General features: G+C 43.6%; 1 protein-coding gene across 3 annotated transcripts in view; it reads left to right on the forward strand.

Annotated features, from left to right (window-relative positions):
- The window catches only part of ARHGAP24 (Rho GTPase activating protein 24), a 520,920-nt gene that overhangs the window by 187,131 nt on the left and 316,657 nt on the right, over positions 1-17,132 (forward strand). For all 3 annotated transcript variants that reach the window (XR_009459915.1, XM_006265457.4, XM_014600612.3), the window contains one exon: positions 13,404-13,491. Coding sequence is in view for 2 of the 3 variants with exons in the window: in XM_006265457.4 (XP_006265519.1) it covers positions 13,404-13,491 (88 nt within the window). In the remaining variant the exon portion in view is untranslated. The remainder of the gene's footprint in view (positions 1-13,403; positions 13,492-17,132) is intronic.

A 17,132-nucleotide genomic window follows, 5' to 3' on the forward strand; every position in this document is an offset into this window, starting at 1 on the left:
CACGTGTGCCTATATTAGGAATGGGCCAATAATGTGGCGCGGATCCTAATACAAATGGCGGGAACTTCTTTACAACGTGCATCACTACGATGCAAGAAAGAGATGCACACTGCAAAGCTACAATTTGGCGGGAAATCCCCCATTGCACCAGAGTTCTCTCTAGCAGCAGAGAACTCTACCATGCAAAGAAAGCGGCAAATTGGCGGGAAATAATTTAGCGGTGCCGAAGCACACACACAAACAAAAAATCACAACTTTGGGTTGTGACATCCCCCCCTTGCTGAGAGCATAGCTAAATTATGCCATACTCTTCCGAGCAATCTTGAAGTTTATCGTAATCATCCAACGAGTAAACAAGCCATCAAACAAATACACAAACATAAAGTTCGCTGTCCTGGGATCAAGTTACATAACAATCAAGAAATAATAATCAACATAAACACATAATCTGATTCATAATAAAATTGCACGATCAGGGCTTCAGTGGGAGTCGTGACAAAGTCGTACGTCAGGCCCTCACTTCTTCCGGTGGTGTCATCCCTCTTAGGGCTCCTCCTCGTCACACGCTCTGAATTCCGGATCTGTAAACAGAAAACTCTAAAAAACAGATTAATGACCTAATTCAACAAACTTAAACAATTTTAAACGATTCCTATGGCTTAATTAGACGAAATCGTCGAAGATTCATCATCTGGCTCCTCTAAATAACGGAAACCTAACTCATAAGCTAATTGCCATTGGCCTGCGTCCCCTAAAATCCGAAGCTGCCTCTTGTTAAGTCGGGAACGCTGTAGGAGAAATCCAAACAGGCATCGCTCCTCCAGGGTCCTCAGTGGCAGTGGTGGGAGATCGGATCCACATCGTCTGATGCCCTGAGGCCTAGTCGGGTGTTGACAGTCCCAATCATAAGACAATTTTGGCTCCACCAGGATATGCAGTCTCGGCAATTGACAAAGAAGATTACTCTTTAATCATGTTTAAATTCCGTGGCCATAAGATCTAGCCATGAAATTATAGCTTCTTCAGATTCCATTTCAGATTCTTTATACCATTGTTGTAGATCTGTCCAAGCACGAATGCGACTGGTGACGACATCTCACCCATCCGTTGCCGGGCCAACCGTGATTGCAGGGCAAGCTGTTTTTCCGGGAGTCGATGTTGTTAAAGGCTGAACTGCTGCCGCGGGGGTTACTGCTGCTGTTGCTGCTTCAGGCAGGAGAGGCGGATGCTCTCCTCCGCTTGACTCTCTCCTTCGTAGGCAGGAAGGCGTGGTCAGCCGGGACGCTGCTGCGTCGCTAGGCGGGGTTGCCGGCAAAGATGCTGCATCGATGGGCGGAGTCGCTGACCGAACTCTCGCGGTTTCGTTAGAAGGTCCACCCTTCTTTTCCGGTTCTTCCACGCGGTCTCCCTCTTGCTCGGCGCCATCTTGGACCAGCATTTCAGGTTCCTTTTTCTCAGCCACTTCTTTGACTGATCGGATCGCCATCTGCAGCTGGGTTTTCAAACTTAGGTTTCTCTGCATTAGATTCATTATAGTACGAATAGTTGCACTACCTTCTCCCCCCTTGTCGTACCACAAGGCCATTCTTTCGTCCGCGGGGCGCTCCTCCATCTCCAGATCTTCACGGAGCTCGGATGGAAGCTCGCGACCCCATAATCTAGACATTACCATACACGGAGAGAACGGGCCGATGGGCTCCAGTTCTTCATTCTCCCGAGCATATCGTAGGCATCGGGCACACTCCTGGGTGAAAGTCGGGTTCGTTTCGCCCGCCGGGTTGGGTTCGGCGAGGGACACAGTATCGAGGGGCCTAAACAGGACCCGCTCATCTCTCATTATACACCCGAACGCCGCAGGGAGCAAGTACGCTTCCTTTTCTCTCGGGGCTCCGTCTTCGGAGATTCCCTCTTCTCCCTTTAGGGACAAACGGCCGCTTACAAATCTTTCACCCGTTCCGCCCGCCTGGTGGTAAGCGATATGGATCTCTAATTCTTCAAAGCTTTTCACTTGGCATTGGTTATCGCGCCAAGGGCAATTCCTAACCAATTCTAACTCTAGCGTGTTCTCTCTTAATTCCGTTTGAGTTGTTACGTGCGCATTCTCTCCCAATCTCAATCCCATCCTCGTCGCCATGTGTGGGCTGGGCCCCGATCCCGCCCTCATCGCCACGTGCGGTGGTGATTCCGATCCCATTCTGGCCGCCATGGACTAGCCGGGGGTGAACCGGACCCGTCTTAGGCGCACACGGGCTGTGGCCAGCAGCCCGGGCACATGGGGCGGGAGAGAACCGCGGGGCGGTTTAGCGCACGCGAGTTAGAATTAGTTACGGAGGCATAATGGTTGATTGAAAAGATTGTTTACTTACACCCAAAGATGGTATTGGTGTAGGCTGGACAGGTTTCCAGGCACAGCTCCCGCTTGAACCCTCGTTGGAGGACTCTGACAAATCGATTGCTCCCACGGAGTTTGCTAGGCTCCGCGGGTCCAGTTAAGTTAGGTTCGAAAAGTTTCCCCAGAGTCACTTAGGCTCCACGGGTCCGAAGTTACAGGAAAGCGATACGTCTAGGATTGTGCTCGGCGACGGGGAGAGGCGAGAAGCGAAAGCTCCATAGACTCAGTTCTATTGCCTCTGTTGCCTGCTTAGGGGAGGCGCGCTGGGTCCGCTGCCCTTGGAGATCTTCACACAGAATCTCTCTCGTCCTCCCTCCTCTGGCTTGGGCGGAAGCTACGCAAGCCTTATGTACAGCTAGCAAGCCAATCACTAGCCACCACGTGTGCCTATATTAGGAATGGGCCAATAACGTGGCGCGGATCCTAATACAAATGGCGGGAACTTCTTTACAACGTGCATCACTACAATGCAAGAAAGAGATGCACACTGCAAAGAAGCTACAATTCGGCGGGAAATCCCCCGTTGCACCAGAGTTCTCTCTAGCAGCAGAGAACTCTACCATGCAAAGAAAGCGACAAATTGGCGGGAAATAATTTAGCGGTGCCGAAGCGCACACACAAACAAAAAATCAGAACTTTGGGTTGTGACAGTAACAACAGTCTCTCTTCCCTTGTGCCATTTCTTTCTGAATCCAATCATATCATCTTTAATTATAAGCTAGGTAGAACATTTTTTAAATTCTGTTTATGAAGTAATATGTATACTTCTGGGGTATGTGTAAATATGAGCATTACTGACATTCAGTAATGCTCTCTGTAGCATGGTTTCATATTCTCTAGTAGAAGATGCCACCAAGGTGTTACATGTTCTGGCAGACTGTCATAGCTAGCACTACCTATAGTCTGTCTTCTGAGCACTCAGCCAAGGGTAACCTCTTGCCTGCATTGCAGTGCACACTGCTGTTCCTAGGAAACTGTGTGAAGCAATGTGTGCTTGGGTTTTCAGCACTGTCACAAGGGATACAAGCTGTTAATAAGCTGTGTTTACTGTACTCCTCTATCACTGTTGCTGTTGAAGCATACTGCTAAATTCTTGCTAAATTGCTATGGAATTCCATTCACATTCCTTCTCTAGGAAATATCTCCTTCTATAGCTATGTCTTTCTCTATAGAGAGATCCCTAATATCTCTATGGATGTATTTACATACATGTCTCCAGTCCCTATTGAGTGTGTGTGTGTACATATGTACACATTTATATATGTATATATAAATAAATAAAAATGTTGTGACATTGTTAAAAAGATAGGGTGTGATAATAATGTGCCCCAAATACATGTTGATAAGAGGCAGGGGTGCTCCCTCAAGCCTTCCAGGGCTCTGGAGATTGCCAAGGGCAGCAAAGCTCAGCCAAGTGTGGGCCATCTCTGATTGGCTGCCACTCACATGCCCCCAACATCCTGCTATGACTACAGATGTTTCCCTGTGCCTAGCCCTAGGCTTCCAGGACAGCCCTGAAAGGGGTCACCATTGCACTCCTTCCCCTGCTGCCACCTGCTAGGCTGTCAGGCTTGCCATGGTGACCTCCCCCCACCCCCGCCCCCCTTCCCTGGGGCTCTTCTGGAAGTCTCAAGCTGGGCACAGGGGCTGGGGACATGTGCTTGGCAGTCAATCAACGGTGGCCCTACACTGTAGAAGTAAGGATCAGGCTCCAAGGAGCTGGTCCTTCTTTCTATGGAGTACTCCTGTCCCTGCTGCCAAAGCCTCCCAGGTTGCAGGGCATGTCTTGAGGGAGCTCAGCACCAGTGGCAGCTGCGAAGATGCTGGTAGCAGGGACAGGAGTGTAGAAGGAAAGATCAAGCCTCTTGGCTACCACTGGTGCCCAGCTTTGAGGGGGCCAATCCTTCCTTCTGCAGAGCACTCCTGTTCCCACTATCCAGTGCAAGCCTCCTCTTCCAGCACCCCCCATACCTGCCTGTGTCTATGCTGGCTTCGATCTGTGATAGCCAAGAGCAGCTGAGCACCTGGGGAATGCTAGCATGTCTCCCTGTGAGGGGGACTAGCTGGGGGACAGGGGCCACAAAGGCCCCTAGGATGCTGGCAGACAGTGACCTAAGTTGAATTGGGAGGGGATCTGGTGCAGAAGCTCAGTAGATGGGTCTAACCTAAACTGATGAAATCTGATTTTACATCCTTCCAGGTCTACCTTAGATTGGGTTCCACCATGTCTTAAACTAGTCTGTGTGCAGTGATCTTTTGTCCTTTTAAAGGTTCAGTCCAGTTTTTGGTCACTTATACAATGTTACGTGTAATGTCTGTATGTGGCCTGTAGGTCCCAGTTCTGTAATCATTGCTGCCGTTGAGAATCGTATACTGAAGGAGTCGCTTAAAGCTCAAGAATGACAGTGCCAGGCTTGTAGAATCAGACCACTGATTTTATTGTACTGTTATACAGACTGCATTTCCACATGTTTTATAAAGATAAGTAAGTTGGTTACCAAATGAAATAACAGAGGAAAAGAAAACTAAGAGGTATGAAGGGCAGTAAGGAACTAGAGGGTGTCTTATGAGGGGTGAACTCTAAGCAAACCAATATCCTTGGGAAAGGTGCTTTATGTCTTAACTGCTTGATGATAAATAGCCAAGTTTAGGGAGGAAAAATTAAACAGGGCCTGCAAAGTTTTTGAAAAATTCAGGGAAAATGTGTTACCAAATTTGCCCGTTACTTTTGGGTGTGCTCATTTATTAGGGATAGTTTCTAGGGTCTTGGTGATTCTGTCAATGTGCTGCTTGTGTTACTATACAGAACTGTATTTCTCCCTTCTGCAAGCCCTCACCCCCAGTGAAGCTATCTTGCAGGACTCATTCTCAATGGGACTGGGTTCCTCCAGTCACCGAATCAGTCATACACACAAACACACACAAATTAACGTGACACACCTGACCTGGCCGGGCTGATCGGCATGGACAGGCTGACACCCTCATATGCCAAGAATCAGTTCATAAGAGCAACAATAAAATGCAGTCAGACACAAGCACACAGGTAAACAGAATCCCTCTGAATCTGGCTGGGTGTCCAGCTGACACCCTCATGGGCCAGCATTCAGTTCATAAGGGCACGTCTGAGTCAAACTGGGTCAATCAGCCTGTACAAGCTGATCCCCTTATGTGTTTCAAACTCAGCACGTCCCAATCTTTGGCCTCTTGATGAGCAGGCCCCACAATATTTTTGGGCTTCACAGGGATCTTTAGCTTAGGTAAAAGAAGCGTTGCTGCAGAGCACGGGAGGAAAGAGAAGCAGAGAAGGAAAAATATACCCAATTACTACCAGTTTGACTATAAAAGTTATTTATTGCTAAGCATATGAAATATATAATAGTACTAGTAGTAATAGACATGCAAAAGAAAAACAAACACAAACAATGACAATACTACCCTGGTTTCACTAAGTATTTGGGGAAACTTAGCTCAAGCTTAACTGATACAGTTCAGGTTCAGAAGGTTATGCCTAGAGAGAAGAGAGAGAGAGAGCGAGCGCTGGGATCTCACCTAGTCCAAGGTACTCAGGCTGCAAAGCTGACAGGCACAGTCCGTAGCACAATCCTTGAAGAGAGAGACGATCTGTTCTTCCAGCGTCCCAAGAACGACAGGGGATGGTGTCAGCACAGGAGTTTTCGTCTTCTTTCCTTTTCCTCTCCTTCTCCTTTCCTCTTCCTTCTTCTTCTTCTAGAAGCGCACACACTTTTTACAGATTTTTATACCCTCAGTTCAGCTGCTTCGAAGCACTCTCAGTAGGGTAAATCATTGTCTTTTCTATTGACAAGGGGTTATCTGATTTGGACCATCTCAGGAAACTGATTGATAATCAGGAAACACTTAAGATTAGGGAGTAACCAAATACTTGGGAGCCAGCTTGAGATTCCTATGGATGGCAGATATACTGATGGGATATCCCATGGTTTCTTCAGGAACAATAGATAGCTTGCAGCATCAGGATTTTGGATTTTTACTTGTTGTGCACAAGCCTCAGCTTAGCATGACTTTTCCATATTTTACTATAGTCTTTTAACAGACTTAAGACAATTATTGGGGTGCTCATAACCTTCTGTGGAGAGGACTCCCACCAGTCATCTAGGGAAAAGTATGACAACACCTGTGATTAGGGCTCCAGCAGGCTGAATGCTGTGATGAAGCCTTAACCATTGTTCAAATGTTGCCCATACCCCCTCTGACTTGGTCTCTTGCCTCAGCATTCCCTAACCCGGCAACCGAGTTTTAGTCAATCAAGTTTAAATAGGCCTCCCATAGTGGGACCGGGGAATGTACGGCCCGAGATGCCTATTAAACTTAGAGTTGTGTGTGTGTGCCTGGGGGGGGGAAAAGTCCTTAGTAAATCCAAATTAGAACTGGTCTGATAAATGCTGAGCTGGGTGTGTGTGAACATGGGTTGATTAACATTTGAAGCACAGATTCCCCATCATGCAGTGCTCCCCTGCTTCTCTGGTCCCAGAATACACTGCAGTCTCTGCTTCAGGCTTTCTGTTCTCCATCTCTCATGTAAATGAATGGTTATCTGGTTCTATCTCAGATGTAAATGAGACCTAGGGCAGTTGTTCACTCTTGTCACCCTTATCTTGAGGGTCTTAGGTGTGTCTCTCACTGCATCTTAATCAGTTTCATTTAGGTAGAGGAGGGGAGGGAGGGGGGGTGAGTCCTTTGTGAGTCAGACAGACTGCATCCTGTGCCAGGGTTGCCCAAGAATACAGAGCTGAGGCGTAACAAATGATAGGTGACAAAAAGGACACCACTGATTCACAACCCTTACTCAGCTGGATGGAATGTACAAGGTGAAAAAATAGGCTGTCATAAGACATTTCTATGGTTAGTATTCTCACACTTGTTCCATGCTTAGCATGGTGTCCATCCACAGAAAAATGTCTCAAATGTTGCAGGGGATTAGAGAAGGATGCCCCATGTTTTGTCTTTCTCTAGCTGTTATACTCAAGGCATGATTAGCCAGGTAATCATGCCTTAACTTGTAACCCAGCTACACATTCAACTAATTAATGGTGTGATAAAACAAGAAATAAGCTACAAAGCTATTCCCTAAAAAATGTGGATTAACTTTATATCTTGTTCTAGTTAATTGTATGTTTGGCCAAGTATGTCAGTAACAAAAGGAAGATGAGGGAAAGTGTGGTTCCCTTACTGAATGGGGGAGGTAACCTAGTGACAGAGAGAGCAAAAAAGGCTGAAGTGCTCAATGCCTTTTTCATCTCAGTCTTCACAGGCAAGGTCAGCTCCCAGACTACTGAACCTGACAGCATGGTTTGGGAAGGAGGTGAGCAGCCAACAGTGGTGATAGAACAGGTTAGGGACTATTTAAAAAACCTGGACATATACAAGTCCATGGGGCCAGGTGAGATATACCCAAGAGTGCTGAGGGAATTGGCTAATGTGAGTGCAGAACCACTGGCCATCATCTTTGAAAACTCATGGCTATCAAGAGAGGTCCCAGATGATTGGAAAAGGGCAAACATAGTGCCCCTATTTAAGGAAGAGAAAAAGGAGGATCCAGGGAACTACAGACCAGTCAGCTTCACTTTAGTCCGTGGAAAAATCATGGAGCAGATCCTCAAGGCATCCATTTCTAAGCACTTGGAGGAGAAGGTGGTGATTAGGAATACTCTGCGTGGATTCACTAAGGGCAAGTCATGTCTGACCAACCTAATTGCCTTCTATGATGACATGACTGGCTCTGTGGATGCAGGAAAACCAGTGGATGTGGTATACCTTGATTTTAGCAAGGCTTTTGATATGGTCTTCCACAACATTCTCACAGGCAAGCTAAGGAAGTATGGGCTGGATGAATGGACTGTAAGGTGGATAGAAAACTGGCTGGAGCATCAGGCTTAGAGAGTAATAATCAATGGCTTTATGTTCAGTTGGCAGCTGGTATCAAGTGGAGTGCCCCAGGGGTTGGTCCCAGGGCTGGTTTTGTTCAATATCTTCATCAACAATCCAGAAAATTGTATAGAGTGCACCTGCGGCAAGGTTGCAGATGACACCAAGCTGGGGGGAGTAGTAGATACGCTGGAGGGTAGGGCTAGGATTTAGAGTGACCTAGACAAATTGGAGGATTGGGCCAAAAGAAATCTCATGAAGTTCAACAAAGACAAGTGCAAAGTTCATCACTTAGGACAGAACAATCCCATGCACCAGTAAAGTCTGGGGGCTGACTGACTGGGCAGCAGTTTTTCAGAAAATGACTTTGGGGGTTACAGTGGACAACGATTTGAATATGAACCAACAGTGTGCCCTTGTTTCCAAGAAGGCTAACAGCATACTGGGCTGCATCAGTAGGAGTGTTGCCAGCAGGTCAAGGGAAATGATTCTTCCCTTCTATTCAGCACTGGTGAGGCTACACCTGGAGTACTGTCTTCAGTTTTGGGCCACCCACTACAGAAAAAGATGTGGATAAATTGGAGAGAGTTTAGCAGAGTGCATTGGAAATGGTGACAGGGCATGACTTATTAGGAGAGGCTGAGGTAACTGGGGTTATTTAGTCTGTAGAAGAGAAAACTGAAAGGGGATTGAATACCAGCCTTCAATTACCTGAAGTGGGGTTCAAAAGAGGATGGAGCTACATTTGTTCTCAGTGACAGAACAAGGAGAAATGGTCACAAGTTGCAGCAAGGGATGTTTAGGTTAGATGTTTGGAAGAATTTTGTCACTAGGGGGGTAGTAAAGCAGTGGAGCAGGTTACACAGAGATGTGATGGAATCTTCATCCTTGGAGGTTTTTAAGACCCTGCTAGGCAAAGCCTTGGCTGGGGTGCCGTAGTTGGGGATGGTTCTGCTTTGAGCAGGGGGTTAGACTAGATGACCTCCTGAGGTCCCTTCCAACCCTAATTTTTTATGATTCTAAGAGCTTCCTAGTGGCTGGGAGCCCCATCAACTGACAGGCTCCCAGCCACAGGGTTGAAACACCTGTTCCTAGCCCTGCAGCTACAAAGCTTACGGCAGTGGCGGCATTGTCCCTGCTGCCCCTGCTGTGAGACCCACAGCCGAGGAGAAAATTAGTCATGATAGGATCTAATGCACAATCCCACAATAGCATCTCCTGCCATGCACATGTGACAAGGCAGGAGATGTAATTGTGTGGAGTGCACATTAGATCCCATTGAGCCTATACCTGCTCATGTAGAGTGGCACTTGGGGAGTGAAACTGTGATGGTATAGTCCTAGTTCATACTGTCAAATTTCTAATCTAAGTTTCTGATCTAAAATAGTTCCTGTAATCCATACCCCATACAACAACATTTTCTGTCATGTTCCTAATTAGCTATGAAGCATATTGTGTGTGTGTTAAGAAGCTTCCGATATGTTATGTTTTAGTTATATGAAATATTTTATTAGGATTCCTTCTTGGTTTCCCTTCATCTGTAGTAATGATGTGCTGGGAAAATATTCCATGTTAGTCAGTAATCAGTCCCTTCTGATCACGGCTTGTGAGGTAATTTGTTTTTGAATTCTTAATCTCTAAATCTCTCACTCCTACTACAAATCTCAGTTTAGGAAGTAGGGGTTTCCTTTGGGTGGTGCAGGATGCCTGCACCCCTGCTTGTAATCAAATACAGTTGAATGGGGAAAAAAAAAACTTCTCTTGTATTGACTAATAGAGTACCTGTGTTCATGAGTTTTCTTCCTGCCTTTATTTTTTTTTAAAGAAGCAGAACACGAGTCCAATATCACATGCGCCTTGCAGATGTTAAAAAGAAAAACAAAACAAAACTGTGCTTTACCAGAAGCAGCAGCACATTAGTTCAACCTGGCTCTACAGTATCTGTAAAGATCAGCAGGGCTTTTTGGCGCTTTTAGCTAAAGCTGATTAAATAAGTGCCAAAAGAGTCCCACTGGTGTGTCCATGTGTCTGAGATCCCATTCATCTTCAGTGTTTGGCTAAACACTGAATTTTCTAAAGTGTCTGGAGTGTCAGCAGAGCTTCTACAGGTTCAAAAATGCTAAGCATTAATTTCTTTATCAGAGAAAATAAAATTAGTGACTATGTGGGGGTGGGGAAAAATTCAGACCTAAGATGTTCTGATTTTAGTAAGTGTTTTTTCCATGAAATGTCTCACTGAGACATTTCATTGTAAAATAAACAAAGATAAGCTCTTTTTACATCAACGAATTGAAAATCTGATGGACTATAAGTTCTTTACGACATAGATATATAGCTAATAGCTGGTCTGTGAAGTTAAATACATATTTTACTTACTGCTTCATTTGTAGTTTGATTTTAGTTTACAGTGCTATAGATTTGCTTAATTTTGCATTTTTGGTTTGATTAATTAAATAAAATAATGTGTAATTAATTTTCTTGAGTGTCTTTATGCCTGCACTCACTCATGCTCCTGATCAAATATCCAATGCGTGAAATTCATTCTAACACCAAGGCTAAATGTTACATATTTTCTGTATTGAGTTTGAATTGCAAAACAGTTGCAGATGGAAGTCATTACAGGCATTAAAACTCTCCTAGTCTTAAATGTTAGTTATACATGTCACTAATTGCTTGTAAGTAAGATTACAAAATAGTTTCCTTTAGAACTCTTGCTCATTTATAAATTTCAGAAAAGTTCCTCCTTTGTTCTGCAACTTTTCATGTTTGGTACATTCCCAAAGTGATTTTGTACTTGCTTTTTGAAAAGCTGCGCCACTTTTAACTTTTAAAAGAATTGGAAAAGCTGTATTTTTAAAATGAATTGTTTTATACTTAAGTAACTCAAAAACAGCTGAAACTGAAGAGTTCTTTACACATGTTTTGAAGTTCAGTACCTTGCTGGGGTTAACCTTATTGATTTTGAGTTTATGAAGTAGTAACCTTTAAAATGGCTGTTTGGTAAAAATAAGTTTCCATCACTGATACTCCAATGTATATTTATTTACCCTGGGTGGTCCCAATGTTGTACTCCCCTCTCCAAATGTAGGGAATGTTAGTACAGCAGGTGCGCTGTCACAGAGCACAGCACCACTGTGGGGTGAAACTGCTTGTGGCACACAGTTTCCCACCTTCCCCCCCCTATAGAGCAAGGCTAGAAGATGTGTTAAAGCTTAACTATATACAAATTTAATAAGATATAAAAGTTATAGTGTTAACATATTTACACATAAGATATAGAAGCTAAGCAGCTTATATACAGGTCAATGAAACATTATATATATAGGTGAGAAATCAAAAGAGGTCAAAACAAGAGTCTCATTGAAAGTCATTCAACCTTATACTCTGAGACGCAGGGTTTACAGAATATGAGGTGCAGGGTTCACAAAATATGAGGCACAGAAACATAAGATGAAAAAGCTAGATCTCTAAAAGGAACAAAAGAACAGCCCTTGTTGTCCTGGGGCAGGGGAAGGGGACCATGGGGGGACTCCTGCCAGCCTTCTCCCCGAACCCCACCTGCTCTCCCAGCCTCCCGGTGCTTTAAAAACAAGTCCCAGGGCTCAAAGGGTGCTGCCAGCCGTGGGGGGAGGGGGGCGATCCCTGCTACCCCCCACCGCCCCGTGCTACATGGGGGGGCTCTGCATGAGCCCCACAACTCCCCCCTGCTCCTTGAGCCTCCCCCCCCCCATGGCTGCTCCACCCGCCCAGCCCTTTAAGGAAAAAAAAAATGGAGAAAAGCCCTGGGACTCCTGCTTTTGCAGTGGCCTCAGGGCTTCAGGGGGATTCTGCAGAACCCTCCACATGGCATGGGGCAGTGGGGATCACCCCCTGCTTGACAGCACCCACTGAGTTGGGGCTTTTTTTTTTTTTCAAAGAGCCAGGAGCTGGGGTGGGCGGGGCAGCCATTGCCAGGCTGGGAGAGTGGGCAGGAGATGGGCCTGACCTGGCTGATTCAGAGATTCAGCAGCGGCCGAATCTCTGAATCAGATTTGGCCTAATCGATTCAGGACAGTGATTCGAATCACCAAATCAAATAACTGTCCCCCTGAATCGGCCGAATCCGAAGTGAATACTAGCTGATTCGCATAGGCCTACTGTACATTTACAGTTTAAAATCCTAAGTGCTACCTCAAGGTATAACATCTGGTAGTGGCTTTCAGCACGTGTCACAGAGGTTGTCTGTCACCTCCATGTAGCTGAAATGAACAAAATGGGGAGGCAGGCTATCAAGAAGAGGAGTGGAATGAGAATTCAAGTATTAGGTTTTGGCCAGGATAAAGGAAAGGTGAAGAGAAGTGAGGTAGTTAGTGCCATCCAGCAAATAAATCTTCAAAGGGAGATCTGCTGGTGGCTGCTACTCCTTTATTGCAGAGCAAAACAATAATGGTGCTAAGCATGTGGAAATGGAATATATTTTGTGTGCTGCCTGCTCTCATCCTCCAGGAACAATGATACAGAACAGAAACTGGGAACTGTCTTGCTCCAGAATCAAAGTTTTCATTAAAAAAAGATATTTTTAGCCTGCATGTTTCTGAGGATAAATTAAAAATGTGAACCCTATGTAACATAGTGTTGGCCTGAAGCCACAGACAGCAAAACAATAGCTCTGTGCTTCCCCATTCATCTGCCTGGAGTTTTGATCCCAAGTTTAAATTTCAACATTTTTATTCGGTGATGTATTTGGTAGCCGTGTTGGTCTGAGACAAAAATAAATGCAAAAATCTAGAACTCTTGGTTCAGAGATTATACCTTTTATTAGACCAATTAAGAAATCGCAAAAAAAAAAAGATTTTTTCCAATTTTTAGCAACTGAATTTGTTCCTCACTCTCTGATTGCCTTCTACACTTTCCCAAGTGCCATCTGCCTACCTGTTCCTTTCCCACATATGCAAAGCTCTAGATTGCCCCCTTCACATCTGTAGTGTGTCAAAAACTGAAAATATGGGAAGACTAAGAAGTGATTTTTTTCATTTAATATATATAAATCACCAGGATTACTGCATTGATTGTAACTTGGGTTTCCACATAAATAGTTTTGATCCTATTTGTTTGTTGATCTTTTTAGGGCACCATTTTCTTGCCTGGAAACAGAGTGATTGAGCATGCTTGCAATGAAGAAAGTCCAGGAAAGTTCCTCTTTGAAGTTATTCCTGGTAGGATGTTCTGTAAAAATGTCTTTGCACTTTCATTCCCAAAAACTAATAACCAACTTGATTCAGCCTAGAGGGAAAGCGAAGATGATTAATTATTCAATTTAAGAAAAAAATGGTTAATTTTGACAATAAGTTACTCATTCATTTTTGTTTTCCATTCACCCCTGGGTTGTGTAAGGGAATCATGATTTTTTATTTGTCAACAAATAGTACAACTGTTCTGTTGTGAGGGCTCTGAGGATAGAGTGAAATGCTTATCCCTCCAGCATTCTTTAATTGGTGCTGCCTTTTGTAATACTAGCTGTTACAAAGGGAGATAGTGTCCTATGATACAATAAATGTGCAGTGATTTAACAGCAGCCTTGATGTAGCACTGCCTGCTAGCATAACTATCATTATTAAAGATACTTTATCATTCCTAGGGATGACTGAAACCAGCCTTGCAAAAGTAATTGTTGGTTTTGAAACTCAGACTTGAACCTTTTTTTCTTCTTAAGTATTATTTTAAAACTTGAAGATGGTTTGATTAAGGAATGCCACCCTTTTACTATTGCTAGCTTGGTTCATCAGCCTGGCTACACTTCTGGCCTTCCCTATCCCTAGTCATCCCATTAAATTTGCTAGATGCTACCTGCCAATCTCCTGCTGTTCTATTTCCTCATGGCTTTCAACTCATTAATCCTCTGCACCCTCTAAAAAGATAAGTTATGGAACCTATGTGCATCTGACCTAAGAGAAGTGCCAGTGCATTGACTTCTTATGCAGGTGGAGTTTAATGAATTCTGAATGTTTTCCAGGCCAGAACTTGCCAAAATAGAAAGGCTTAGGCAAGATGCAAGCTCAGCCAATAATTCATATTTAAGATATAGTAGGATTTGGGTGATTGGTGGGAAACAGAGGATAGAGATACAGTGTAATTCTGGAAGCTGATATGTCAGACACTTTTTGGGAAAAGGTGAGGAAAGAAGTTCAAGCCTGAATAAGAAGCACTGTTTGCTAGATTTAAGTAATAAAGCAATGTTATAAAGGCTTCTAATGCTTAATTCAATTTCTATCAGTCCCATTAAGTACTGGTAGGTGTCTGTTGCAGCATGCCTGGGTGGTCATTTTATATGGAAATATAAGACTAAGGTCTGAGTTCATGCCATATGTTTCATACAGTGAAATAGCTTTGTGATTAACAATTCAAACATTTTTTAAAACCATTTTTTTCATTGCAAAACAACTGAAAAATTACAGAAGACAAATTACAAAAGTTGAAATCATGTGAGTTTTAGCTTTTCACTGAAAGTTTGATTTTTTTTTTTTAAGTATTTTTTTTCCAGGAAATATAGAAACAAATCCCCTGAAATTTCCAGTACAAACTGGCATTTTTCAACAAGCTTTATAAGTTAAGAAGTTATTTTTACAGGATGGTAGATGCATCGAGAGGGTATGGGGTGGGAGAGGTGGAGGCAGTGGTGGTTGTTTTTCTTGTAAAACATTTAAGAGCAGCCACAGCAATGGTAAGAGGAAGGCAAGCAGCAAGCAAGGAGACATGGTGGACTGAATCTTCATTGACTCTTAACTGACAGCTTTTGTTAGCCAGAAGCAACTTTAATTCCCATTCTGTGTTTTATTGGAAGAGGCACTGAAATCATTAGGGTTGAGTCATCCTCACACCAAACTGGCTGTTATGTCATTGTATTATCCTACAGAATAGGCAAAAAGGTCTTGTTGAAGCCAATGCTTTGAGTGTCCTGGTTCTGGGACGCTTCAGTCTTCCCATTAAGACTGTCTGCCCTCATGGGATTTTTGTTGTTGATGTAACTGATACAGGGGCAGTGGATCATTTTTCCTTCCTTTCAAAACTTTCTAGGTTTGAAATGCTTGGAATCGTAGGCTTGAAAACATTTTTCTAAAACAATGCCTCTGCTCAGCTGGCCAGCTATGGCATCCATGGCTAAATGTTAATTGATTCAGCCGAAGTGAAGAAAAATTAGTCAGATGTGTCACAACCAAATTAAGTAGTACCCATGTCACAAACAAGTAAAACCATTCAAAACAGTTTTTTTCTACACTAGGTTAACTAAGGGTTAACAATAATGATAGTAACCGCTTTTTTGCTGCGCATGTCAAAAAGTGATTTATAACTGCGACACTAACTAGAAATAGAACTTAGCCTTCTGTGCTGTACATAAATCATTATAACTGGTCAGAAAAAACAGGGAGTAACCCTATGATAACACCCTAGCGAAGACCGCTAAATAATTGGCGATTCTAATTAAATTTATGACGTGGCGAAAAGCAATTGGCTATTATACAAATAAAACCCATCTTCACTTCCGTGAAGAACGGGAGACCTCTGCACAAACACCTGAAAAACCTCTGAACATATGCGTGAGAGTAACTGACAAATTGATCACTTGTCAATCTCCCCCGTCTCGACCTAATCAGATGTAAATCAACGACCTGCCGGCCCAACTTTTTTCTCTATTTATCTGCCCGACAGACGAACTCTTATGCAGACCGACCTATGACCTACGAACCTTAAGCTATAACTAACCCAGTATCTCTGACCTCCGCTATTCACCACCTTGATGGCGTGAGTAAATAATCTTGCTTTGTAACCGATAAGCGTCCGCCTAATTAATTCCACTCCAAGCGTCACAAGTACCCGCCTGATGGCCTTCTAAGGCGACGGACCCTTAACTGCCCGGGTGGGAGTCAGGGACAGATGCTGGCCGGCTGCCCTGGGTCCCGACAAGATGCATATTATTAATTTTCATATGGGAAAGTAAATGCAATAATCCTATGTGGTTTTCCCACAAGCTTCCTTTTTCTCTTTTGTTTTTTGGCTATAATTCTTAATAGATTTCCCAATATGGGACCATGTTACAGATGTCAAGGCTTTGAATTGCTGTTAGAGACCATTCCATTAGTCACTGACTTTAAATAAAACCAACACTGAGCTTAATTCCTTTTCCCATTGAAAGCCCTTTAGAAATCCAGGTACACAAGAAAGACAGAGTATTAGTTTGCTTGGAAACCTGGCGAATGGAAGTGAGAACTTCACTAATTAAGGTTTTAGTGCTAACATATTTTAATCCACTTGGCTAAAGGTATGCACCTAGACTGGTATTTAAACAATTCAATAAAAGTGGATTGATTTTTTTCAGAAGTGCTAAGTTTCCTCAAATCCCACTGAAATCGATGGAAGTAGGTGCTCACTACCCTTGAAATTCAGACAATTTTTGCATTCATAGATATGGAAATTAGAACACTTTTTCCTGCATAACTGGCTGTAGTTCATTATTGAAGACAACCTATAGAAATGCCATGCTTAATCTGATCTTTTGAGTGTCAGACCACAACAGTGTTTTAGTCAATATCTATTTTTTTCTCTTGGAGTTTGAAATGTCCCGGTGGATGTCAGAAATGTTGGCACATACCTAACTGTTTACTTCCAGGATAAGATTTTACTTGCCAAGTTCCATCCTAGAATAAGTTTTCATGGCCAGGTTATGAAGCCCTGGGTAATGTGGCTTGTAATGGGAATGCTGGGTGTCATAGTCATGGGCAGCACTAACCTTGAAATCAATCTGTCTTGTGATTTCTCCAAATACAAGCTCATTGTGCTCTCTTTTTCTGCCGCCAAGAAA

Source organism: Alligator mississippiensis, chromosome 2 (assembly GCF_030867095.1).
Source record: "Alligator mississippiensis isolate rAllMis1 chromosome 2, rAllMis1, whole genome shotgun sequence".
Taxonomy (NCBI): Eukaryota; Metazoa; Chordata; order Crocodylia; family Alligatoridae; genus Alligator; species Alligator mississippiensis.